This window comes from Eucalyptus grandis, chromosome 10 (genome assembly GCF_016545825.1).
Source record: "Eucalyptus grandis isolate ANBG69807.140 chromosome 10, ASM1654582v1, whole genome shotgun sequence".
NCBI classification, from domain to species: Eukaryota; Viridiplantae; Streptophyta; class Magnoliopsida; order Myrtales; family Myrtaceae; genus Eucalyptus; species Eucalyptus grandis.
In genome coordinates, this window is record NC_052621.1 from 1,446,484 (window position 1) to 1,472,702 (window position 26,219).

The following is a 26,219-nucleotide window of genomic DNA, read 5'->3' on the forward strand; positions in this document are numbered from 1 at the left end:
AGAATGAAATCAAATCTCAACGATAAAATCAAAGCCTCCTCTCGACACTTCCTATTTTATCTCCGAACATCCTGACAGAATCAATTGAAATCAAGAATGAAATCAAATCTCAACAATAAAATCAACGCCTCCTCTCGACACTCCTCTTTCGCTACTCGTCGACTCTTGTTTTGGGTTTTCTACATCTTTTGCGAGAGCGTGGGACGGGAGGATTTGTGGGTTCTTGGGTTCCTGAATCGGGGTGGATCGTGTCGGTCGTGCGATTCGAGTCTGCGTGTGCTGAATGCTCGGTGGTTGTGGAGGTTCTTGAGGAGTGACAGCGATGGACGACACTAACAGGAGGCCGCCGACGCCGCCGGGTGGTGTGGGGGATGGGGGCGCTGAAGCGGCGCTTGAGGGGGCCGATTGGAGGGCTCAGTTGGCGCCCGAATTGCGGGAGGGGATTGTCGACAATATGTGAGTGCGCTTCTTCTTTCTTCGCTTGGGTTTCTTGATGTTTTTCTGTTTCGCGGGGAGAAGTGTGGAGTATATGCTAAAGGAAGTAATGGGTTTTGCAAATATGGTCGTGTTAGTTGGTCGAGGCGCAACATGAATTCTGAGGAATCTTTCGCTGTAAATCTTTTTCTCGTTGCATCGTTTGGTTTTAGTAAGTCTCAATGTGGGTAAGTAACTCTTGTTACAGTGCTTAGGTCCCATCGTAATCTGTATGTAATTCTTTCTTTTAAGTATATAGGTAGGGTCGCGTGGCTTTTTGGCAGGAAATTAGTTACAGGATGATTTCCTGTTATGCTGGTAACTAAAGCTTACGTATCCGGAACCTGAGGATTTTTAAGCGTCTTATCGTTTGTGGGTTGTATTATTTTCTATTAATCTCAAATTTATTGGTCCGTATAAGCTGTTACTGGAAGAGGTATGTGGGCCATCAGGTACTGATGGGGTGGTGGGGGTAAAGTCGTTGGTTCTTGTATATGAAGCTTTGCTTGGAAAATGGTTGTGTTGATTTAATGGGGAAGAAAACTAGACCTGGAGGAGGGTACTTGGTTATGAAGATACAGACTGGATGACTAAATCTAGTCGAGAAGCACATGGACTTGGGCTTTGGAAGCACATGAGGCAAGGATGGGATGCTATCGAAAACAGACTTTCTGTTAGAGTGCGAAATGGTAGTAACACATTGTTGTGGGATGCCATATGCTGTGTTGAGGCACTGCTTTCAAACACTTATGCACTAGCAAGAAACAAGAGAGCTGGGGTGGCTGATTGTTGGAAGACTAACAATGTAGAAACAATGTGGGAGATTAATATCTTATCTAGTGCTCAAGATTAGGAGCACAAAGCTTTCTGGATTTTTTTGAGTTGTGGTATCGAGCAATGTTAGATGTGAGGACGATAGACTACAGTGGAATTGGTCTAACTCTGAAACTTTTTCTGTCAAATCCCATTATTCCGATCTCCTTTCTACTCAGATGCTATTACGACAGAGCACACATTTTCCATGGACATCTATTCGGAAAGTCAAGGTCCAATTGAAGGTTTCTTTTTCGCTTGGGAAGCTGCTTGGGGATGTGACGTCACTTTGGATAATGTTCAGAAGAGAGGAAAATAACGGCTAATAGGTGTTTTTTGTGCAAGACTGAAGAAGAGAGCGTGAATCTCTCAGTTTTGCATTGTACCTGGACCAGAAAGATTTGGGCTGCAGTTTGTGCAATATTAGGAGTGACCAGTGTGACATGAACTTTGGGATTGGAGAGGAGGGATTTACAGTTTCTGTGTTGGAAAGAAACAGATTACTAAGATGATTTTTCTCCTTTTTTTTGCTCATTTGGAGAGAGAGGAACAAAAGGGCATTTCAAGGAGTTGAATCCTTGTAGGATTCTTTTAGGGATAATTCGTTGTACACTCTTTGCTATTGGTAGCAGGAAAGTCCAATTTCATACCTCTAGTTTGTTGGAATTGTTAAAAACAGTCTTTTGTCCATAATTTTATTTAAGGGCAGGTTCTACCTAAAACTATTCTGTTAGGGATGGTACCCCAGTGGTACCTTCTTAATGAAATCTTATTTATCATTGAAGGAAAAAAAGAAATTATCGGCGAGAAATTTATTGGCTCAAGTGCAAATCTCTTTTGATATGCAGAATGGATACTTTGAAGACACATCTTCCTGTTTCTGGTCCAGAGGATTTGCAAGAACTCAAGAAAATTGCCATGAGGTTTGAGGAAAAAATTTATACTGCTGCAACAAGCCAGGTATTATATAACGCGCATGCCTTTTTAATTATTTTATATCGAGTATTTATGTAGATAGAGGATACATAAACAAACTGGATAGGGTTGTGCTTAAAATGAAGAGATGCGTTATTTTATCCGCATAATCTGTTGAGAATTTGTATCATTCGTGCATCTATACAGTAACTGAAAATGTTTAAATATTTACATTTATCTTTGCGCCAGTGAAATTAGGTTTGCTCAATGCTGTAATATTGTGCTAAGGTTTAATATCTGCTCCATTTTCTTTCTAATTTGATTTAGTTATGAAGTGATTTTTAGTGATTTCTGCTCCCTCTCCCTTTTAGTCCGATTATTTAGGGAAGATATCTCCGAAGATGCTGACAATGGAGACCAAGTCTCAGAGTACCTTACCTAATGCTTTGTCATCTAACTCTGCTGGGAGTAGCAGTAAGGACTTGGGTACGACTTAACTTCCTGTTATTTGATACCATTGATGTAGGAGTTAGAATATCTGTTTTGTTATACCTTATATGGTATATTTTCATTTATGTATTTAAACTATTTTTGTTTTACGTTGTTTTTGGGGGTCATTACAGCAGGAGTCTTAAAACTTTTTATGACAGAGGCACTTGAATCCTAAAACTTTTATTTTGTGCTCTTAAGCCCTAAGACTTGTGACAGTCATGTACTTTAGCTCTTCTGCTGGCTATGTTGACCCCATTAGGTTTTAGTGGATAGAAAACTAGATGGCATTTTTTTTTTATATTAACGGCCACTTAGGATGAAAAGACAATTAAAAAAAGCCATATAGCATCTACTGTCCAACTTAAAATAGACAGATATAATGGAACCACTCAACTGCATCAACATTGCAAGTTTAATGCTTAAATGCACAAAATGCAAGTATAAGACTTAAGTGCATTAGCGTAATAAATTTTAGGACCATGCTGCTTACGAGTTTTTGTTGTAGTAGCTTGAATTTAATTTCTTTTTTCCAATCTTGCTCATTGGCAACCTTAAATGCACATTTATAGTTTGCGTAGCAGCACATTTGAATTTCTCTTTTACATTTTTAATATATTGATTAAAGAACTAAAAGATCTCGGTTTGTTTCATCAGTAGAATTAGATTTCCATTTGAGAAGAGCTAGTTTTTCAAAAAGTGGCAGCAAGACTGAAGTCTTACTAGAAAGGGCCAAATGCTTGCATCTTTTGCAACTTCCTCCCACTTTTTTTGCCTCAAATTTCATCTTTCCTGTTTGTTAAAGTGACTCTCCTATGGTGTCAGAAGACGCATGCTTGAAAAGACGATTCACCATTCTCCTTTATATATATATTTGTAGATTTCTAGATCAATTCAAGGACATGGACTTCACAAAGATTTTTATTCGATATTTGTTGAAAAGAAAATGAGTGGTCATTGTTTGCCTGTGTTCGCTTGTCCATTATCCATCCAGTATCCTTTGCTCAGAAATTTTCCAGTTAGAATACATAGTGCTCTAAAGGTCATACTTGTGGCGCATCTATCTCTCATTCCTTGTCTCTTTATGCTATTTGCAGTTAATGCTGCTATGCATGAATTGGTCAGTTTCTTGATTGACTAACTTAACTTGTATATATTGTTTGTCATCTCAAGATATGCTGTCACAAATTCAAAGTCAGAGCCAACCAATTCCTAATTCCTTAGCTGTGAATCAGCCTCAAGTACATCAACAGTTATTGGTTCAGAATGTTCAGAATAATGTTCAATCTGGAGGTCAGGCTGCTGCCAGTCTATTGTCTGCATTGCCATCTGTCTCTGGCTTGAAACAATCTTCCCTCCCTAGTACTATCGGACAAAACAACAACATGCAAAATATGGCAAGTTTTTCTCAGAACTTGCTCGCAAACTCAATGGGCCAAGGTCTCAATAGTAACATGTTTGTAAATTCTGAGAGGGTAATTCAAGCTATGCAAAGGATGGCTTCCCAAAAGCAACAACAACAGTCTCAGAATCCACAGCAGTATCTTTACCAGCAGCAGCTTACGAAGCAGAAGCTTCAGCCAGGAAACATCCTGCACTCGCTTGTGTCATCTCGATTCCAACAACAGCCGCAGCAACAGAATTTGCTACAACCGACTAAGCTGCAGGCTCCTCAGCAGTCTGTCCTTCAAACATCTCCTGTCATGCAGTCGCATTCAATGCAACTGACCCCTCTAACTGGTCTCCAACAAAATCAACAGTCTTCAGTTCCACAGTCAACACAGTCCATGCTTCAGCAACATCAAGGTCTGTGGCAGCAGCAGCCTCAGCAGGCTGTTCATCAACAGCAAGCATCTTTGTTGCAGCAGCCAATGTTGACTCCACAGCAGCACCAGCAGCATCAGCTTTCAAGTCAACAGCTGATGCAGCAGAACCTGTTGGTCGGCCAACAAAATAACCTGGGTGATATGCAGCAGCAGCAGGGATTACTTAACCAGCAGAATAATCTGCAAAACCTCCAGCAGCAGCAGCTGCTGATGCTGCAGCAAAACAACCTCACAAATATTCATCCTCAGCAAATGGCACCTCAAATTAATGTTTCTGGGTTGAATCAGCACCGGCCATTGGTTGCGTCTCAATCTGGTAACTTTAGCATGCAGGCTGGTCAGCACCCAGTTTATGGGCTCCAACAGTCCAAAGTTCCTTTACAGCAACAAATACAAGGTGGCACATCAAATTTGCTAGCCTCTCAAGGACAACAATCACAAGCTCAGCCAATGCAGCAACAGTTGATGTCACAGATTCAACAGCAACCTGCACAATTGCAGCAGCAAGTGGGCCTGCAACAGCAGGCCAATATATTGCAGTGGGTTATGCATCAGAGACTTCAAGCATTATTGGTTCAACAGCAGAATGTGATTGATCAACTAAAGCAGTTGTGCCCATCACACAGATCCCTTCCAGAGACATCGACAAGTAAGTCTCTCTGGTTACTGTCCTAGTTTTGTTTCTTTCTTGCCATGTTCCCTGGCAAACAAAATATTCTTAGATCTTAAAATATAGATGAAGATTTTTCTTCTACTTTTGTAGCATCTATTGATAGCTCTGCCCAGGCAGGGCATTCGACCGAGGGTGACTGGCAAGAGGAGGCTTACCAAAAGGTTTTGTGCCACAGTTTTGTTTATGATTGAATTTTATGGAATGCATGTATTATGCGGGATACTTTTCATTTTTGTCTACGGGTTTTACTAGTTTGTTGGTGACTGATCTTTGTTGTTATATGGTTTGGTAGATTATAAAAGTACAAAAGCACACATGAGAGTATTCATTCACAGTTTTATAAGGTCAAGCCAGGGAAAGGAATTCATTCACATAAGATTTTGGTTTGGAAATTGACTTGAAAGCAAATATAGCTGCAAGACAGAATTGGGTATTTGGCAACGAGCTGTTGATAGGGTAATCTTATATCCAAAGTATCAGATAATGGGCAAGTTGCATAATGAACTAAAATTGGGGGATAGTAGTATAGCCTTGTGCAGTAACTGGTATGACAATAACAACTGCTGAACAGGAGCCAATTCCATTGCTAGAAGTTTTAGAACATCATACATTATGGTCACCAAACTTTTTCTCAGAGAAATTTGAAAGCCCTTAAAGCCCTTGAGTGGAATTTGTTTAGCCAATTCTTTACATAGAGTAGTATGGACAGGTTCTTTTGGTTTCTAAACCTAGGAATCCCTTCACCAAAGGTTAGTTTCTAATTATGTAGTGACTCCAGGCCAGTCAGCATTAACATGTATCTAACAATTCTTGTTATGAAAAACTGCAATGTCTAGCCAAGCTTATATTTTTTTGAGGATCAGGTAGCGATAATGATGCTATTAATCTGTAAGTTGAGCATGAGAAGCTGCCAAGAGTGCTTTTGATGAGCTTTTCCGTTTTTTGCATGACATTATGAAGAGGGAAAAAGAGTAGTTGTGTGCAATGGAAAGGGAAGTCATTTAACTACTGAATCGTGTTTACTTAAGAATGTTTCTGCATTGTGTTAAGAGAGCTTTTTTTTTTCCCATCATTTTATCAAGGAGTAGTAAAAGATAAAATTGTAGATATGTCTTAAATTGGAAAAGAAACTACCATAATTTTGTCTGTGTCAGTTAAATTCCATTACCAGTTTTACTTGCTTTTTTTAATGTTATATCCAGGTTGTAGTTGGCATCCTGATGAAACAGCAGCTTATGCAAGTTACTAATCTTTTTATTCTTCGTACTTGTCTTCTTGTATAAACGGTACTGATGCAGTCTAGTCTTATATAAGAGTTGAGATTTATTTAGATATCCACGTGAGTACTAACATGTGACTATCTGTTTCCGGTAATCTGAAAATGGTGAAGCCATTTTGTCCTCTCCTTCAGTCTTCTTCCTGCTCCTTAATTATAGTTGAAAATTTATAGATCGTATGATAATTAGCCATGTGGAAAAACTGTCATTGGAACTTCCTTTCAGTTTTCTGCTGGTAATGTGTGTGTGTCTGTAGTTATTTTTCTCAATAAAGTATTGAAAGATATACATTATTTGATTTGTAGAATAAATTGACCCAGGAGGAGTTTGGATTGATGAATATGCTACTTATTTTTGTTGCAGATTAAATCCATGAAGGAAGTATATTTACCTGAATTGAATGAGATGCACCAGAAAATCTCTATGAAGTTACAGCAGGTACGTAAAGAAAGTCTGTTATTGAGAACGTTCTGATTAAGCACTATTGAGAAAGTTATTGCTTGCGCTATTGAGAAAGTCATTGCTTAATTTTGATTCTTTTCTAATGATGTTGCATGGAGTAAACATGTCTTAAGAAAGGCAGCCTATATAATTGATTTCTAAATCTATCATCCCGTTCGATGTCTTTCTTATCATGTGTTATTTTACATTGCCAACACGAGTCTCTTCCACAACTGCCAAAGTCAGACCAGCTTGAAAAATTGAAATCTTTCAAAGCGACCATTTTGCAAATTATCAAAGCTGATATAGTGCCTACTTTCAAGGAGAAGCTGGTTCATTATGAGAAACAGCTAATAAACTTTATAAACGCAAGTAGGCCCAGGAAAGTAGCTATGCAGCAAGGGCAACTTCCCCCTCCTCATATGCACTCAATGCAGCAGCAGCAACCTCAAACTACTCAAGTGCAGTCACATGAGAATCAAATGAACCCTCAATTACAATCAATGAATTTACAAGGTTCTGTAGCATCAATGCAGCAGAACAATATGGGAAATTTGAATCATTATTCTATGTCGTTGTCTGGGGTTTCAAATGCACAGCAAACCATGATTAATTCACTACAGCCGAATTCCAATATGGACTCTGGAACAGTTAATGCCTTGATTACTATGCAGGTGGTTGGTATGGGATCTATGCAGCAGAGTCCTGTTGCTCCACAACAGGTGAACATGAGCACCATGCAGCAACAGGGTGGGGTATGCATGTTACAATCAAATGTCAACAAACATCAGTCTGATTCCAGTATGCTTCAATATCAGCATCTCAAACAGCAACAGGAACAACAGATGCTACCGACAAAGCAGCTTAAGCAACAATATAAGCAACGTCAAATGCAGCAGCAACTCAAACAACAGCTTCTGCGGCAGCAGCTACAGCAGGATAAGCAGCAGCTTCCTTCGCAACTGCAGACTCATCAAAGGCGTTCCAAAATCCAACTCCGGAATGCAGCTTGGGCTCTGCTGTTATTATTAGTTGTCATCTACTATATTAAAGTTTTTCTTCTCTCTTAGTGTAGAAATTGATAGAAGACAAAAGAGGAGAGCATACAAACTGATTAATGTTTGCCACTCCTCACACTTTTATTATTAGCTAAATAAGACTTAGGGTCGAATGATAAACATTAAGTTTCAGAAATCTATTTTTGGCCATTTCATGGGTGTTTGATAACATTTATGTTAACATGAACGATTTTTATTCAGATATAAAAGTATCTTCATTTTTTTAAATAAGGCTTTGAAGTGGGCATTGCTTTAAATAGAGTGCGGAAATGCCATTAATTTCTCAAATAAGAGTTTAAAGTGGATTTTATTTTAAATAATGGCTTGAAATGCATTTATCGGTTTCAAATAAGGGCTTGAATTTACTAAATGTGAAGGGTAATTTCGTCTTTTTAAATTTTTTAAAGTTTATTATTTATTATTTTTTTTCAGTCTTTTGTTTTGTTTTTTCCTTTTCAAAAAAACTAAAAAACTAAAAAAGAAAAAAAAGAAAACACAGGCGAGAGGGCCTGCTCTAGGCCCTCGTTAAAGGTGGGAGAGGGTGGTGACCCTCTCCCAAATTTGGGCGAGGCTCACCTACTTTTGCGTAGTCTTGATAGCCCTCGCCTAGCTCCACTATTTGGGAGAGGGTTGTCACCCTCTCTTGTCTCTAGTGAGGGCCTGTCGACCTTTGCCTTTGGTCGGGTAGGGTCGCCGACCTTTCCTTAGGAGCCAATGACCCTATTGGCATTTGTTGCCATCCCATCGGTGATGGGGCGATGGCCTCCCCAACCGTGTATTCTTTTTCTCTTTTGTTTTTGTTTTTTTATATAATTTTTATAATTTATATTCTAATTTAATTTAATTTAAATGGTGTTTGGATGAACATTCCCTAATCGGTCGGAATTTTTTGTCAGCCAACGATGCTTAGCCCTTATTTGAAACGGTTATAACCATTTCGGGCCCTTATTTGAAATACAATCCATTTGAAGTTTTTATTTGAAAAAATGAGGATACTTTGTACTCTTATTTGGAATTTTCTTTTTTCTATTTGTATTCCCTAGATGAGTTTTTGAGTAGAAGAATATGTTTGGTAATTTCACAAAACTTTTATTTTCAAAATAGAAAAAGAAAAAGGTGATGCGTTTGGTATGACTCTAAGAAATGTATTTTCATTTGATTATCAAAATGGTAGTGGAGACTTAACATTTCATGTTTGGATAAAATTAGACTTTTGTAATGATTTAATTGATTAAAATATTCTAAGATAGCCTAAGAAAATCCAATGAAATACTTAGTCAAAGATGCATAACTGAAAATGGCAGCAAGAGTCCCATTAGTTTATAACTCACAATATGATGATGTTAATAGTAAATCTTTATGCATTAAAATAAACAAGTGCATAAAACTTTTGATTTTTTTTTATCCAAGATGATAAATTCCCTTTACCATCCAGAGACTCTCTTTACTGATCTAACAAAGGCTCATATCTATTCCAAATTCCACCTCAAAGCCGGATTTTGGCAATTGAACATCCATCCTGAAGACAGATCCAAAACAGGATTCTATATTCCGAACCAGCATTTCCAGTGGAAAGTTCTTCTTTTTGGCCTAAAGGTAGCACCATCCCTTTTTCAAAAGACCATGTGTCGTATTTTCCAACCAATTTTCTCAAGTGTTGCAGTATATATTGATGACATCCTACTCTACAGTCTTGATGAGCAGTCTCACTGTCAACTTCTTGAGCAGTTTGCGGAAAATGTAAATAAGCATGGCATCATGCTTTCTCAAAGGAAAATGAATATTGCCAAAATAAAGATTGAATTTCTTGGTATGCACTTCAACAAAGGTACGTACTACCCAGGGCCACATATTGCTCAAGAATTATTGAAGTTTCTTGAAGATAACTTTACGATGAAACAAGTTTAGCAATTTCTTGGGATAATCAATTATCTCAAGGATTTTGTCTTGAACATTGCAAAGCTCCTAATTCCTTTGAAATGCTGAAAATATATTTTCCTTCCTAAATTGTTATTACCCTTTTATTTTATTTTTTAAATGTGAAGAAGAATCGCCTACTTTGGAGAAAATTCAGACCAAAGCGACATTTGGTCGCGAGCTTAAGGAGATTATGCGCCGCAGCGGCCTCGAATCTCCCACCATTGCAAATACCATCAATAGGAAAAGGATTCGCCCTTCGGCGAACCTCGACGCCGAGGGTCGCCCGAATCGGGCGACCTCCGCGGGCGCACCCTCGCCGGAGGTCGCCCGCCCGGCGACTAGCGACGCCGCCGCCGCCAGATTCGGCTCGCGGCAGCCGCTCTTCGCCGGTCCGGCGAAGGGTTTATCTGAATTTTCAAAAAAAAAAAAAAGAAAAAAGAAAAAATAATACCCATCAAAGCCCTTGCAAAAGTTTATTTTACCAAACACACATCCAGCTCAAAAGTCCATTTGCAAAATTTTTTACCAAACACAACCGCATTTTCCCAAAATAGCTTTAGCTTTCAGCATTTGCATTTGACTCAAAGCCCATTGCAAATGCTGAACCAAACGCAGCCTTTGTCTTGAACATTGCAAAGCTCCTAATTCCTTTGCAATCTATGCTGAAGAAGAATCGCCTACTTTGGAGAAAAATTCAGACCAAAGCAGTCGCTGAGCTTAAGGAGATTATGCAGAATCTCCCACCATTGCAAATACCATCAATAGGAAAAATGATTCTTCAAACTGATGCCAGTGATGAATACTGGGCAGCCATTCTCTTTGAAGAAATTGATGGTAAGAGACACCTTTGTGCTCACAAAAGTGGAAAGTTTTCTCAAGCTGAAATGTACTACCATTCCACTTTTAAAGAAATCTTGATAGTAAAAAATGGAATAAAAAAGTTTGAATTTCATCTCACCGGCCATTATTTCCCGGTAGAATTAGACATGGCATCTTTTCCTCAGATGACTAAGTTTAAACAAAAGCAGATTCCAAACTCCCAACTACTTCGATGGGTTGAATGGTTTTCAAAATACTTTTTGAAACCAAACATATTTCTCGGAAAGAAGAATAATTTTTTTTTTTTTGGTAACCCTGGGAACCTCCGCACGCCGCTTCGCGGTGGAGAGTAAACCCAGGGGAGACACGTGAGGACCCCACCACCCACGTGCCCCAAGTAAGACCGGCTAGCACTTAAAGCAACGACGACGCAGAGTTTCGAACTCAGGACCTCTCGTGAAAAGTCCCTCGCTCAAACCACTACGCCACCACCGTGGTGGGTTGCTTGCTGACTTATTGTCAAGGCCAAAAGCACCAACTGAAATCAACATGTACATCAAGAAGCCTGCTTTTCATATGCTCAATCATGGCGTGAAATATAAGATTGAGAAAATCAAAGATTTGCCAAGTTGGAAATATTCACAGGAGATTATTTAACAAATCCAGAATGACAGTCTCACCAAGAACTTGGAGAACCTTATGTGGCAATGCCACACAAATCTATTCAATTTTAATGGAGGTTCCATTATTTATCCTTTTAAATTAAATTCAGATTATCCATTCATTCATCATCTTATCTAGAAGGAAGATGATTTCCCTTATCAATTCAAGACGTTATTATGGTACTTAACCAATAAGTACTAATAGCCATTGAAATTAGAAAATTCATTGCCAACCTCACAAGGATATTCTTACTTGGAAGAAACATTGAAAGAGAAAGTGATCAGAATCTCTTAGACTTTCTCAATTGGTTCTATCCTCCTATTCATTGGAAATATCTCTTGGAGAAAGAGCTAAGAACCATGACACCAAATCTTGAAGTCCATACCATCCTATTTTTCCAACACCCATGGCATTTTTTCAGAAATAATGGAAGCATCATTAATGCCCCTAAAAAAATAGGAACCACATCCTATAAACCTCATTTGGAAAACAGAGAAACTCGGATTCACAAATTTTATCCAAGATCTGTTAGATCTTGTGAACACCAGTACTGAGAACTCCAGAGGATCTTGTGCCAGGAAAATAAAACTATTCCTCAAGATGCATGGCATAATGTACTCACTACGTGGGATCATTATGACCTAGCCCCAGAAGCTAGGGAAGCACTCAGGCAATACAGACAAGCTGCATCATCTCAAGATCATGAAATGATAGGAGTAGAAGATATTGTTCAATCTACTCAGGACCCCTATGCATGCTTTGGAGGCCCCCTCTCCTAGGATCCCTACGAACAAGGACTTTCGTGCTTATCCCAAAGCATTGACACATCTTTTTATGCACAGTCATCCAATTGGCCTCAGCCAAGGTTTCCTGCCGACACTGAAGAAAATGGCAACACAAACTGGGCAGAAGAAGAAGCATCCCATTGGGCTTACGAAGCCTCCATATCCACATCTCGTCAGCTCAACCAGATTTTATCACCAAAAGACCTTGAAGCACTTGAACAAAAGTATGATGAACACTGCTTAGCAACAGTATACAGTTCGGATGACTCCGACTATGACTACAATGCTCGTGATAAATGAGACCGTTGAGTCCGTACAGTTTCACTGTAGCAATTTCTGTTCAATTTTACCGTAGCACTAGGCTAGGGAATGTACTGTTCACAGTACAATCATTATTCATAGTGTGCGAATAATTCCCTCTCGGAAGTTTTCGGTGTCTCTGTTTGTATTTGGACCCATGAGCTTGGTCCTTGTGCGTGTCTTTGTGACCTCTTATTGTCTATAAAAGATGAGGATGGTGTAATGTGTTGGGCATAGTCCCTTGAAGTAAAGTGTGTGCTTTGTGAAAAACCTTTCCATGGCTTTCTAAATTCCTCTTCTTCTCCAGCCTAGTAGGATCCTCCAAGAAATGCAGCTTGGATAGGTTAGAAACGTTTCAATCCTGGAATCTTTGAGTGTCTCTAGGCTCTGAACTAAATGGCTGAGTGGTTTTCTGCTAAAAGGCTATCCCTGAAGGGCTTGAACGGGAGTTGTTCGCCCACTGTGGGATGCATACTTGCAGGAAATTTACTCCCATTCCCTAGTTCTAAGTCTAGGTCCATTCGTGGTATTAGAGCCATGGTTTCGTTTGTAATGTTATCCATTCCATGTGCTTGATAGTTGAATCCAGTGCTGAGAAGATCCTTTTATATCATGTCTACAGACCAGAAATCCTCAAAGCACCCGTTTCTCTTGCTCCTTCTCCTTCATCTTCAACCCCTCCAGAGTTTCGTATTTCCAATGTTTCTAAGATAGATTATCTCTATGAAGTCTCTCTTAGCGATGAAACCAAGATCTCTAAAACTCAACTTCCTCTCATGAATCCTTACTCCGCTTTTGCTAAACCCAACTCGTCATTCTCACCTATCCGCTCTATCCGCCAACTTATTTACCAAACCCCAAAGCAAGTAAAGGAGTACGTCCAGTCCTCCAAATTCGACCAACACCCCATTCCTGCTATTGAAAAGAAGTATTTTGTTACCCTTCAGATCCCTCCGGAATTCCCCAGACAATGGGCTCAACAGGATACACTCATGTCCATTATGGCGTTGTTATTCTTGCTCTTACCTTTCGTGGTCGTAAAGGTTAAGAGGTTGATAGTTGATTATCAATCTCATTTTTCCCCTGTTTTGCTCGGCACGTTTATTGACATAAAAGGCTTCGCAAGCCCATTAAGAATAAGAGATTTCAATAAGGCCTTGTTGCAATAGTTCTAAGCATTCCCTTTGGGCTAAAGCCAAGTGTTTTGGCTTCATTCCCATATGACTGGCCTTTGTAGGATTGATGTCCTCATTCTTTTTTAATGGAAGGTGAACAAAGAACTCTGGATTTTCCCATAAAGGATGAGAACATTTTTTATACGATCTCGTAATTCTGCCATATTTGGTTCTTTTCTGAAAGAATCTTCTGGGATGGTAGAAAAAATGGACATCTAGGGTGGTGGAGGCAAATACCCAGTTCTGACAGTAGTTGCGAAGGGATCGAAAGGTCTGAACCTTCCTTCTTCAAGGAGTTGGATTTAACTCTTGAGTTTCTCTATCTCTGGCTTTGGGCTCTCTAGATGATGATACCCTAGATGTTGTCCTGATTCCAATGCATTTAGTCTCTTCTGGAATTCAGAAATCATTTTCTTGGTGGTCTGATCATACTTTCAGAGATCTTGTTGCACATTTCCAATCTTGGAATCAATTACTTTGAAAGCATTGTTTTGTGCTAACAGAGTCTCTGATTGCCAATTTAGAACAGCTTCAGCAGTAGGAGTCTTTCTATGTCTCCCATGTCCATCTACATCAATGAAGGTAGGAATCTTAGGAACATGGCGGTATTTTCCATGTGGATCAATAAACTCTTATGAAGCAGGAAACAAGAGTTTAGAACTTTCTTTGGCAAGAGGGGGAAAGTCAGTTTCATGGAACATGGCGATAGAAGAAGTGGGTGGTTTTTCTGCTGGAGCTTCGAGGGGGTAAGAGTGCTTCTTAGCCCATTTGAGGATTGGCTTGTAAAACGGAGAGAGAGCTTGTTTTTTCTAAGGAGTAGATGGTGGGGGTGATTTTGGTGGATTTGATAAAGCTTGGGATGTAGTACTGAGCTCTGGTGGAGGAGGTGGTGCATAAGAAACCATGAATTGGTATTTATCACATTCACCAAGAGTATTAACGGAGGGATCTCTGTCTAAGTACCTTTGGTATACCTTATATTTTGGCATTTTCCTTCGAGGTGGAGATTTTGCAAAATGATCTACTTCGTCAGGGGAATTTGTACAATAGGAACATTGGCAAAAATGATCACAAAAATAATGATCATAATTGTCTTTGTAGTAATGGACAAGATGTCCATCACCATTGAAGTGTCGAACAAGCTTTTTTGGATCTGGTTTAGAAATTGATTCAAGAACACATGGTTCAATCATGAAGAGGGTTTGGAAGATAGAAGGACTTTCTTCCTTTTCCTTGCCAAATTTGATGGAAACGATTCCATCTTTTTTCCTAACGAACTCAAAGTCCGTAGACTGGAAATGCTTATTGTGTTGGTGTAGCTTTTCATAGTTGGTGATCCAAGTCTCTGGAAGGAGCTTGGCCAACGTATGATCTGTCTGGGAACATGGATGCATGATACCTGATCATTCTGCATGGAGATAAACAGGGCGTCTTCATGACCATTGTTGAAGGTGAGGTTAAGAGCATGATTTTGCACTCGATAAACCATATGGTAATGTAGGGTTTCAGGATCTAAAAGAGCGATGTTGAAATTTGGATATAAAGTCACAAAGACTATTCCGGCATTCGAAGTAGTTTGGACAGTATCGATGCAAGCATGCTGTATTGTAAAAACCTGGTATCCAACAACGCAATTCTTGTCACAACTGGCAAACCTTTAAAGCCTTATCATTGTCCATTATGGCGTTGTTCGTCTTGCTCTTACCTTTCATGGTCGTAAAGATTAAGAGGTTGATAGTTGATTATCAATCTCATTTTTCCCCTGTTTGACATAAAAGGCTTCGCAAGCCCATTGAGAATCAGATATTTCAATAAGGCCTTGTTGCAATAGTTCTTTCCCTTTGGCTAAAGCCAAGTGTTTTGGCTTCATTCCCATATGACTTGCCTTTATAGGATTGATGTCCTCATTCTTTTTGAATGGAAGGCGGACAAAGAACTTTGGATTTTCCCATAGAGGATGAGAACATTTTTGAGCGAATTGAAAATGGGATTCCGAGCAAGATTCTAACAATTTTTGCATGATTGGATCTAATAGACTTATCTGAATGAAAAAGAGTTTTTGAATATTGACGAACTCAGAGAATTGGTCTTTATACATAAGACCTTTTCCAGGAATGATACGAAACTGAGAGATTTGAGTCATAATGTCCCACCCAATTATTAGGTCTTTATTGGGGAGACTTGATCCAAAAATCTTTGTGGTTATGGAGCATTGAGGAAAGAACTGGATATTTGTGGAGAAAGTGTTTCCGAAGTAGAATTGAAATATCGGACATAAAGAGTCCAATATTCTTCAGGAAGAACTTTGGTGTCCATAACTGAACAACTTGCTCCGGTGTCTATGAGAGAAATAATAATGATAGGTTTGGCAAACTTCGAGGTGAGGATTTTTACAGGGAAATTGGCATAGTGAGTTTGACTTGAAAATATGTCAAGGCTTGGTTCTAAAGATGTGGGGAATATGTGAAAAATGTCTTCAGATTCTGAGTCTGACTTAGTCTCACTGGAAGTTTGGTAAGAGGGAATGACACAAAGAGTTTGTTCAGATGGCTCTTCATCAGCAGAAAATAAGGATTCAATATCATTTTCAAGAGAAATACCTGTTTCATTCTCAATGTGATGAATTAGACGGTTCTAATCTTTTCTCGCTTGTGGACAATTTTTGGCAAAATGTTCTTTCTGATTGTAGATAAAGCAATGATTTGATTTCTTATGGCCCGTGCGATCATTTCTTTTGCGTAGGTATCGCCATTTCTTCTTTTTACGGAAGTTCTTGGGGCATGTTTGGATTTCTTCATCCAGAACTTCTTGAAATGTTTCTTTTTCCGAGAAAATTTACCACAAGTACCATCACAGTCTTGTTTTGAACATTTGATCTTCAACTTCTGGCGAGAGCAGGCTGTCTCGAGACTTTTGTCATATGTGATGTAGGTACGGACCATCTGGCGCTTTAAGCACAGTTTTTCAAGACATAGATGGATTTCTTGTTGTATTTCTCCCAAGGGAATATCTTGTATTCTCCTTTATCTTCCAAAGAAAGATCTTTCAACCATATGAGATAATTCTTTAGGGATAGAAGTTAGGAGAACATGTTTCAGATTTGGGTCAGCTTCAATTTGATAGAAAAGCTGAAGCATTATTCAATAATGCTTATCAAAATATTTTTTTCTTGAGAGAGCAACATTTCCTTTCAAAAAATTCTCTTCTTTTCATTTCTATGAGATCAGTGGGTTTTCCCACAAAGACATGATACAAGATAGTGACGATATGGCTGAAATCAGGTGACATCAGAAAATAAATTTGGTCAAAGTAGTTTGGACAGTACCGATGCAAAAAAAAAAGTTGCTTGGAGTCACCACCATGCTTTTGCGACCTATCATTGTCTCTAAAGAAAACGGCATTCAAAAATTCATATTGTAAAGCCCTCAAAGTTTATTCAATTTTAAATCTAATTTTCATCAAAAGAATTTCACTTTTTTTTTTATGCTCAACTAATTCTAAATTGAAATTAACACTAAAATTCTAAGAATGTTTTCAAGCTATTAGTCATGAGTTTATCGCGGTAAATTTCTCTACTTGAATAGAAAAGAAGGGGGAGAAGTGTTAAAAAAGTCATAAACCTATTAGTCATGAGTTTATCGCGGTAAATTTCTCTACTTGAATAGAAAAGAATGGGGAGAAGTGTTAAAAAAGTCCTAAATCTTTTGTATTTATACCAATTTAGTTTTAAATCTTTTTTTTTGTGCCAATTTAGTTCTAAATATTTTTACTTTGTGCCGATTCAGTTCTTTCGGCTAATTTTGGTTGGATTTTGTTGATCGGGTGCCGGCCGCGAACGTGGCTCGATCGAAGCGACATTGACAACTTTTAATAATATTTTAAAATTTTTGAATTTTTTTATTCTTTTTATTTTTTTCTTCTCTCCTCTTTCCTTCGGCCGAGCCTCGCCGATCACCTCGCCAGTGCGTTGCACGGCAAGGCTCTCCCTCGCCGAATCTATCAAGGGTCGAGCCTCGCTCATGGCCTCGCGGCCTGGGCGATGCTGGCGAGGCTCGCCCTCGCCAGCTTGACGAGAGGCCACCCTCGAGACTTGGGCAGCCTTGAGCTGGCCTCGCACCGAGCCGGCGAGGGTCAAGCCTCGCTGAATCTGGTGGGAGGCCACTCTTGAGGCCTAGGCGGCCTTAAGTTGGCCTCGCGCTAGGTGGGATAGGGTCGAGCCTCGCCCATGGTCGGTGAGGCTTGAACTCGTTGAATCACGGCTTGGGCAGCGCTGGCAAGGTCGAGCCTCGCCGCCCAGTGCAAGGTTGCACTCGTGGCCATTGGAGAGGTGGCCGATGAGGCTCGCCAGTGGTCGATGAGGTTCAACGAGGTCGACCTTGTCGGCCGTCCCTTTGGCTAGTCGTTGAGGTCCGACAGCCGATTGGAGGAAAAGGAAAAAAGAAAAAAGAAAAAAAATCAATAATATTAAAATATTATTAAAAGTTGTCCATCCACGTCAGCACCAATTGGGTCACGTTAGCCGAGTTGGCATCCAAGTTAGTAAAATCCAGTCAAAATTGACCGGAAATAATTAAATCAGCACAAAGTAAAAAATATTTAGGACTAAATTGGCACCAAAAAAGGTTTATGATTAAATTAGCACAAATACAAATGTTTATGAACTTTTTAACACTTCTCCCAAAAAGAAGGGGCAAGCAAAGCCCGAGGGCTACATAAGAGTATCGAATGTCATTGTGTTACGGATGTTCCAAGAGATCTCACGGTTGGTTTAGTGCCTAGTAACTTCAGCCACAACTTTCACATGTCTTTGTTATCGTCTGAACAATTCATTTCTAATGGAGGATGGATGTTTTCAAGTGATAATTTGAGATCTAAGATTCCAATTGCATCTACTTTGTTATTTCCAATGTCAATCGGGTGCTTGGTAAATCCAGTTGCATGAACTCTTTCGATTCATGCAGGGAGTTCCCAACAAATGCATTCCAGTGGGCAGAAGTACACCCCAACTGCCAAAACTTAGCATAGAAGGACACTTAAGTGTTAAAAGTTAGGAAAGTGATACTTAAGTACCAAAATCGGAGCAAAATAGATCGCTTAAGTGCTAATCTAGCCAAAATCTGACCAAAATGCTGACATTGTAATTTTTCAATAAAATAAGTGCAAAATGACATCATTTTGCACGCCGATGTGGCTAGACAATACTAAAACGACGTCATTTTGGTGTCAACGTGGTAAAAAATTAATAAAATTAAAATTAAAACTAAATTTATTTAAAATATTTAAAAATAAGATACAAATATTAAAATTAAATTAAATTAAAAAAGGGGGCGGTGAGGGCGAGCCCTGTCGCCGCCACCTCCCCGCCACATCTAAGAAGGGCCGGCAACAAAGGAGGGAGGATTGAACGTGGTTGCTAGGTTCTTGCGGTGGCAGGGAGACGGATTAGCGAGGGCTCATCCCTCGCCCGCCTCCCTTCCCTTTTAATATTATTTTTAAATTTTTTTAATATTTGTATTTGTATTTTTAAATGTTTTAAATAAATTTAGTTTCAAATTTAAGTTAATTAATTTTTATATTATTTTTTATCACGTCACCACAAAAACAATGTCATTTTTGCATTGTCTAGCCATGTTAGCGCATAAAACGATGCTGTTTTGCACTTATTTTGCTGGAAAATCGCCATGTCAACATTTTGGCCAGATTTTCGCCGAATTGGTACTTAAGTGATTTATTTTGTTCCGATTTTAGCACTTAAGTATCACTTTCTAACTTTTGGCACTTAAGTATCCTTCCGTGTCAAGTTTTGACACTCCTGGTGTCCGTCACTCCATTCCAGTGTAAGGATGGACCCATGTATGACTCGAAGCTTGAAAGTCCAACGAGATTGAACGACAGTTTCAGTGGGTATTATGGCAGAAAGAACTTTTAGAGTTGTCATGTCCAGACTTAGATCTAGATCTTCTTGTTGCACAAGCACGCAGGATTCTTTTCCTTTCTTTCTTTTTCTTATTTGTCTTTCTCCGGGGGAAGAAGTATCAAGGACGCTTTAAAGTTTTAAATTAACCAAGAAGTCCTTTTTGAATTTTCCGCCACCATAAGAATATATCATTCTAGATATTATTGTTTATGGTTTCAAAGTTAGGCAGTTCAATGTTTATTCAATAGCTATGTGATTAGAAATCTGACTTCTGCTTCTCTCTCTTTCCCCCCTTTTGTAGGATTTTAAATTTGACTTTTATTTAACGTGATTACCTATAATCTCTTCAAGCATATGAACATTGTACTTTTATTGTCATTATAGAAATTCTTTTCAATTTCAAAATTCAGAACGGAAGGCTATCACCAAAAATACTTTTGCAAGAAAAAAAAAGAATAATCGGTTTCATGGTGGGAATTCTTGAGTGGTCCAATTTTCGCCCTAGAACCGGGAACAGACCACCTGGTTTTGGAATCGGGTGGTCTAGTGGAATTAGTCGCATATGAAGAGCGAGCGTGAGATTTGAGTTGCTGTGTGCCTGCGTGAGTGACTGCAATGGGAGATTGATTAGGAATTTTTAGTGAACAATTACTTCTTAAGAAAATAGCTACAAACTTTCCCCAAAAACAACACAGACACAACCTAAAAACCCTTGGAAGGAAGGGATACAGCGGGACCTGTACATATTCAAGAGAAAATAGGAATAAAAAACTCGAATGAAAGCTGAATTTGGCTGGTTCAAGAAAATTGAAAGAAAACTTTATAGCAGACCTAGACCGACTTCTCACCCCAAGTTGACCGGTTCGAAAACTCGAAGCTCAAAACTACGAGCACAGATCAAAGATGATATTCACTCCGCACTCAGCAATCATGAGGAGAGCAGATTATGCAGCTAACCGCAAAGGATCGGGCCGTACCTTGACCTTCAGTCCGTTCACGAGATGAAGCAAATGGAAGCGAGAAGTGAGATCTCTCTCTCAGCTAAAAGCTTTTCTAGCACTTTCTGACTACTTTTTGATGGAATTCTTTACAGAATTTTTAAAAATAATTTAAAATAATAGCTCCAATCCAAGTGGGCAGTTCCACTCATAGAATCGGGAACCGGATTAATGTCCTTGAGAACCGTCCAAAATTAGCTGATCTAATATGGTTCTGGTGGTTCCATTTGCTCAACCCTAAAAAATACCCCAATTAAATCGTACCCCTATGCATTATGACAAGATTGGATTGAAGAATTTTTATATAATTGGTATTTGATAATTTTTTTCATATTGGGATATGACAACTATGTAAAGAACATTAACCATCAGCTACATCTCAAGCACGCTTTTTGCACGTGTTATAAAGATTAAGAAGATCCGATGAAAAATTATTTGAGTGATTGTTTTATTTTTATCTAAAAAAAGATGTACCAAGACTTTTTTTTTCTAAGAGTGAAGAGAGAAGTGGGTTACATGAGCAATGAAAACTTTCTTCTTTTTTTTTTGAAGAACATAGAGAACAACAAATACACAAACAAACCTTAGAGGACCTAGGAGCTCTGATCAGCAACCATAGAGTTAAGATCAACATGAAGGGAGGGACGTGAGCTCGATTGACATTAGATCTTGGCTAGTCAATGTTAGGTCTGGGATGAACGAGAACATGCGATGCTAGATGACACCAAATTTGAGCTAGATGGGGATTAGGTAACGTCGGATCTAAGCTGACAATGCTCGCCGATGTCAGATTAGGACTCAACAAGGCTGGGTGACTCCAGATTGGGCTGGACGACACTCACCAATGTCAGATCTAAACTTGTAATGACTAAATTTTTATTTTTATTATGGCTTTGATACCATATTGAAATTGATATAGAACAAAAGAAGAGTGTACAAATTGATTAGTGTTTGCCCTCCTCACACTTCAATATTAATTAAATAACACTTAATGACCATAATAACCTTCTCAGTTAACACGTAGTTTATGTTACTTTCAAAATATTTTTAGTCGAATATGGCGCAAATGGTGGATTTGCTGCTCAACTCGCATCACATAAATTATGGGTGCATGAATAAATGGATTATGAAATGGATAAGAATGTATATTTTTATGTAATCTCCATAAATAAAATTCAAGAAATCACGTAGAAAGTAAAATTTCGGAAAAAAATGAATATCAAAATAAACAGGAGAGAGCTGTGCAAGGCACTTGATTTTCTGTGAGTACCGGGAGATCCTAATTGCAATGATCATGTTTGCTTTGCGTGGACAAGTGTAATGCAGCAAGATCAGTTTTAAGATGGATCGATTATCAATTTGTGGAATTTAGAAGTTGCTCACCTGGTTTTGGAATTGAACTAACCAATCCAATCTAGTTCCCAAATGGATTTAGAGATGGGTGATGATATCTTTTTTCTTCCCTATTCCTTAGTATTGTTGCATAGTCTAAACTCTCATTTTTTTAGTGTCTTGGATCTTTAATAAATTAAAATCCCAATGGAAAGATGCTAAAGGTGTGATAAAATATGATCAAATATCATTGACCTGCTACTAAAAAAAAAAGTATCGATTCGGTTCGGGTGGTTTGGTCCAAATCATGGATTCCTAATTCCTAAGCTGGCTGGTTTAGTCCGGTTTCAATGCCCACCCTTTTTTATGTACTGGATTTGGCAATTTGCGGGTGCGATTTAGGTGGGTCGGGCGTTCAAGCTCCTATTCCTGGTCTAGAAAGCTGACGAAGAGAAGACTCGAAAACAAAGGACCTATTTTACTTCAACCCGATCCAAGCCCGTGACCCGGCCCGACCCGTTTTCGGACGAGAAGGTGACGCCGCGACAAAAAACGAAGAGACGAGAAGAGGCCAACTGAATGACGGCGTCTTCTTCAAGCTGCTTCTGCTTAGTCTTTTAGTCCATCGTCCTCCTCTTTTCATTTCTCGCTTAGCTTTTATGAATCGACGACCTCCTCAGTCGAAGAAAACAAGGGCCGCGATAAACAAGCGGATCGATGGGGGTTTGCAAGCGCCCGACGGCGCGTTACGGGCGTTCCAATCTCCGGTATTCTTCTCGATTCTCTCCCTCGGAATACGGGAGACGTTGATCTCGATCGTTTTTAGCTATTTCAATCCGATCTTTCTTCCTCTTGATTTGAGCTCTGCCCTGGTTTTTCCTCCGTTGATGGAATAACTTTATGTGTAGTTGCTCAGCTCTCTAGGAGGTGTCTTCAAAACTGGTTTTCTGTTTCGATTGTTTGTTCCTCTAGGTGTAGGGCAGAGTTGTGGTGAGGTTTTTCCTGATTGATTGAGGTTTGATCTTAGCTTTTTTGCTTGGTGATGCGATCTGCTTTCTCGTCCTGATGCTTGTCCTTCCTGCGCGAAATTCGGTTTTCGCTGATCTGCACTCTCGAAGAAGGCTGTGTTTAGGGAATGGTTTGGCCTTGGCTTTGCATGTGATAGAAACTCAGTTCGTATGACTCTGTTCATGGTGTGGTCTATGAAACTGTATTGTGAATTCAGATTTTCATTTTCTCCTGTTGCTCGCGTCGTTCATAGCCATTTATTTTTTGTCTACTTTCCATATGTCTGATCATTTGCTGAAGCCATTATGATTAACCAGCAGGCATGTGATTTACCAACATTACCTAGAGTTTTGTTGTCTGAGATGAAATATGCGGTGTTTACTTATTGATTGGCGTGATAGATTTTAGCTCTATGACTGGACCTGCGGTTTTTTGCAATTATAGCACAACACATGCGTTTGTATATTTATCTATTGATTGGCGCTATGGGGTCCGGTAGCCTAGATCTGGGAGAAGTTTGGAGTTCATGAGGGATCTTTGCTTAGGAGCGATTTCCCAGGGTTTAGTATGTTAAAGGAAGTAATGGTTTTGCAATATGGTCCTGTTATTTGGTCGAGGCGCAACATGAATTCTGAAGCATCTTTTGCTGCAAATTCTTTTTGGTTGGATAGTTTAGGTTAGGTTTAGTATGTCTCAATGTGGGATTTAACAGGTATGTAGGCGGGCAACTCTTGTTATTGTAATTTGGATGTAATTCTTTGTTTAGTGTGGAGGTAAGGCTTGGCAGGAAATCAGTTACAGGATGATTTCCTGTTATGCTGGTAACAAAAAATTTATTTATCCAGAACCTGAGGTTTTTTGAGCATCTTATTGCTTGTAGGTTGTATTTTTTTCTATTAATCTCAAATTTATCGGTCCGTATCAGCTGTTTCCGGAAGAGGTACGTGGGCGATCAGGTGCTAATGGCCTATGGTGACTGGCGAGAGGAGGCTTACCAAAAGGTTTTGTGCCACTGTTTTGTTTTATTCATTGAATTTTATGGAATGCGTGTATTATGTGTGTGATACTTGTCATATTTTTTCTACGGGTTTTAATAGTTTGTTGGTGACTGACCTTTCTTGCTAGACTTTACTTATATGGTTTAGTAGGATACAAAAGTACAAAAGCACAGATGAGAGTATTAGTAGTTTTATAAGGTCAAGCCAGGTAAATGAATTCATTCACATGAGATATTGGTTTGGAAATTGACTTGATAGCAAATATAGCAGTGAGACAGAAATGGGTATTCGGCAACAAACTGTCGATAGCATAATCTTTTGTCCAAAGTATCAGAACGTGGGAATTTGCATAAGGAACTATAATTTGGTGATAGTAATATGGCCTCGTGCACTAACCAGTATGACAATAAGAACTGCTGAACAGGAGCCAATTCCCTTGCTAGAATTTGTAGAACATCATACATTTTGGTGACAGGAATTTTTCTCAGAGAAATTTGAAAGCCTTGAGTGAAATTTGGTTAGCGAATTCTTTACATAGTGTAGTATGGACAGGTGCTTATGGTTTGTAAACCTAGGAATTCCTCCACCAAAGGTGAATTTCTAATTATGTAGTGACTCCAGGCCAGTCGCATTAACATGCATCTAACAATTCTTGTTATGAAAAACTGCAATGTCTAGCCAAGCTTATATTTTGTGAGGATCAGGTATTGATAATGCTGCTATTAATCTGTAAGTTAAGCATGAGAAGCTGCCAAAGAGTGCTTTCTGATCAACATTCCCCTTTTTCTCACGACATTATGAAGAGGGAAAAAAGAGTAGTTTTGTGCAATGGAAACAGTAGTCATTTAACTACCGAATCGTGTTTACTTAAGAATGTTTCCGCATTGTGTTAAGATTGCTGTTTTTCCTTTATCAAGGAGCAATAAAACATAAAACCATTGATGTCTTAATGTAGAAAAGAATTTACATAATTTTGTCTGTGTCTGTTAATTTCCTTTTCCAGTTTTACTTGCTTTTTTTAATGTTATCCAGGTGGTGGTTGGCATTCTGATGGAAACAGTAGCTTTATGCAACTTGCTAATCTTTTTTATTCATCATACTTGGCTTATGTATAAACGACACTGATGCGGTCTAGTCTTATATAAGAGTTGGGCTTTATTTATATATTTATTGTGAGTACTAACATGTGATTATCTGTTTCTGGTAATCTGAAAATGCTGAATTCATTTTGTCCTCTCTTTCATTCTTCATCCTGTTCCTTATTTCATGTTTCTTTGCTCTTGGAAGATGATTATAGCTAAAAATGTATAGATCATATGATAATTAGCCTTGGAGAAATACTATCAGTGGAACTTCCTTTCAGTTGTCTGCTTGTGAATGTCTGTAGTTATTTCTCTCAATAAAGTATTGGAAGATATATGTTATTTGATTTGTAGAAGAAAACACGGGAGGAGTTTGATTGATCACTACACTACTTATTTTTGTTGCAGTTGAAATCCATGAGGGAATCATATATGCCTGAATTGAATGAGATGTACGAGAAAATCTCTAGGAAGTTACAGCAGGTATGTAAAGAAAGTCTGTTATTGGGAACGTTCCGACTAAGCATTGTTGAGAAAGCTATTGCTTAATTTTGCTTCTTTCATAATTTTGTTACATGGAGTAAACATTTCTTAAGAAAGGCAGACTATATGATTGATTTTTAAATCATTGAATGGTCTATAATCGTTTTTGATGTCTTTCTTATCATATGTCATTCTTATACATTGCCAGCATAAGTCTCTTCCGCAACAGCCCAAGCCAGAGTTGCTTGAAAAATTGAAAGCTTTTAGAACAATGTTGGAGCGCGTAATTGCTATTTTGCAATTTAACAGAGCTGATATAGTGCCTTTAGTGCCTTCTTTCAAGGAGAAGCTGGTTCATTATGAGAAACAGATTATAAACTTGATCAACACAAGTAGGTCCAGGAAAGTAGCTATGCAGCAAGGGCAACCTCCCCCTTCTCATATGCACTCAAGTTGAAGCATTGGACACCAGAATGACAAACATGGAGCGTACTTTGGAAAATATGCAATACTATGTCCTTGTTCAACTACCTCCAGGACATGGAATTCTGTCTCTTGCTCCAGTTCCATCTCCAGCTCCTATTCCAGACCTTGACCCAAACCAACCATATCCTAGTCCAAATAACTTTCTATATTTGCATTTTTTCTCAAAGTTTGGATTGTTTTGCCGTTTGGTTTGTAATAACTTTTGTATTATGGTTTGCTTATAATATTATGTTTTATCTAGTATCTGTTTTATTGTTGACAAAAAATGGGAGAAGGTGGACTAGGAG

General features: G+C 38.8%; 1 protein-coding gene across 2 annotated transcripts; it reads left to right on the top strand.

The window, feature by feature from the left end:
- On the top strand, positions 1-26,175 carry LOC108955672 (mediator of RNA polymerase II transcription subunit 15a-like). 2 transcript variants are annotated; one of them, XM_039303848.1, is made up of 7 exons: positions 1-456; positions 2,136-2,247; positions 2,574-2,688; positions 3,865-5,166; positions 5,281-5,351; positions 6,831-6,905; positions 7,583-8,166. In XM_039303848.1, the coding sequence occupies exons 1-7, from the start codon at positions 323-325 to the stop codon at positions 7,976-7,978; spliced, it is 2,205 nt and encodes a 734-aa protein (XP_039159782.1). In that variant the 5' UTR covers positions 1-322; the 3' UTR covers positions 7,979-8,166. The 2 variants fall into 2 exon arrangements, with proteins under 2 accessions (XP_039159782.1, XP_039159783.1); XM_039303849.1 differs by lacking the exons at positions 6,831-6,905; positions 7,583-8,166 and adding exons at positions 25,372-25,446; positions 25,655-26,175 and having other exon boundaries at positions 34-456.
- The last annotated feature ends 44 nt before the right edge of the window (positions 26,176-26,219 follow it).

Excerpts from the sequence above, each read along its gene's own strand:
- LOC108955672 (XM_039303848.1), top strand. The coding sequence starts at position 323 with ATGGACGACACTAACAGGAGGCCGCCGACGCCGCCGGGTGGTGTGGGG. Across the intron at positions 2,248-2,573 it reads ATACTGCTGCAACAAGCCAG|TCCGATTATTTAGGGAAGAT; the intron begins GTATTATATAAC and ends TCTCCCTTTTAG. Across the intron at positions 6,906-7,582 it reads TCTCTATGAAGTTACAGCAG|GTGGTTGGTATGGGATCTAT; the intron begins GTACGTAAAGAA and ends ATTACTATGCAG.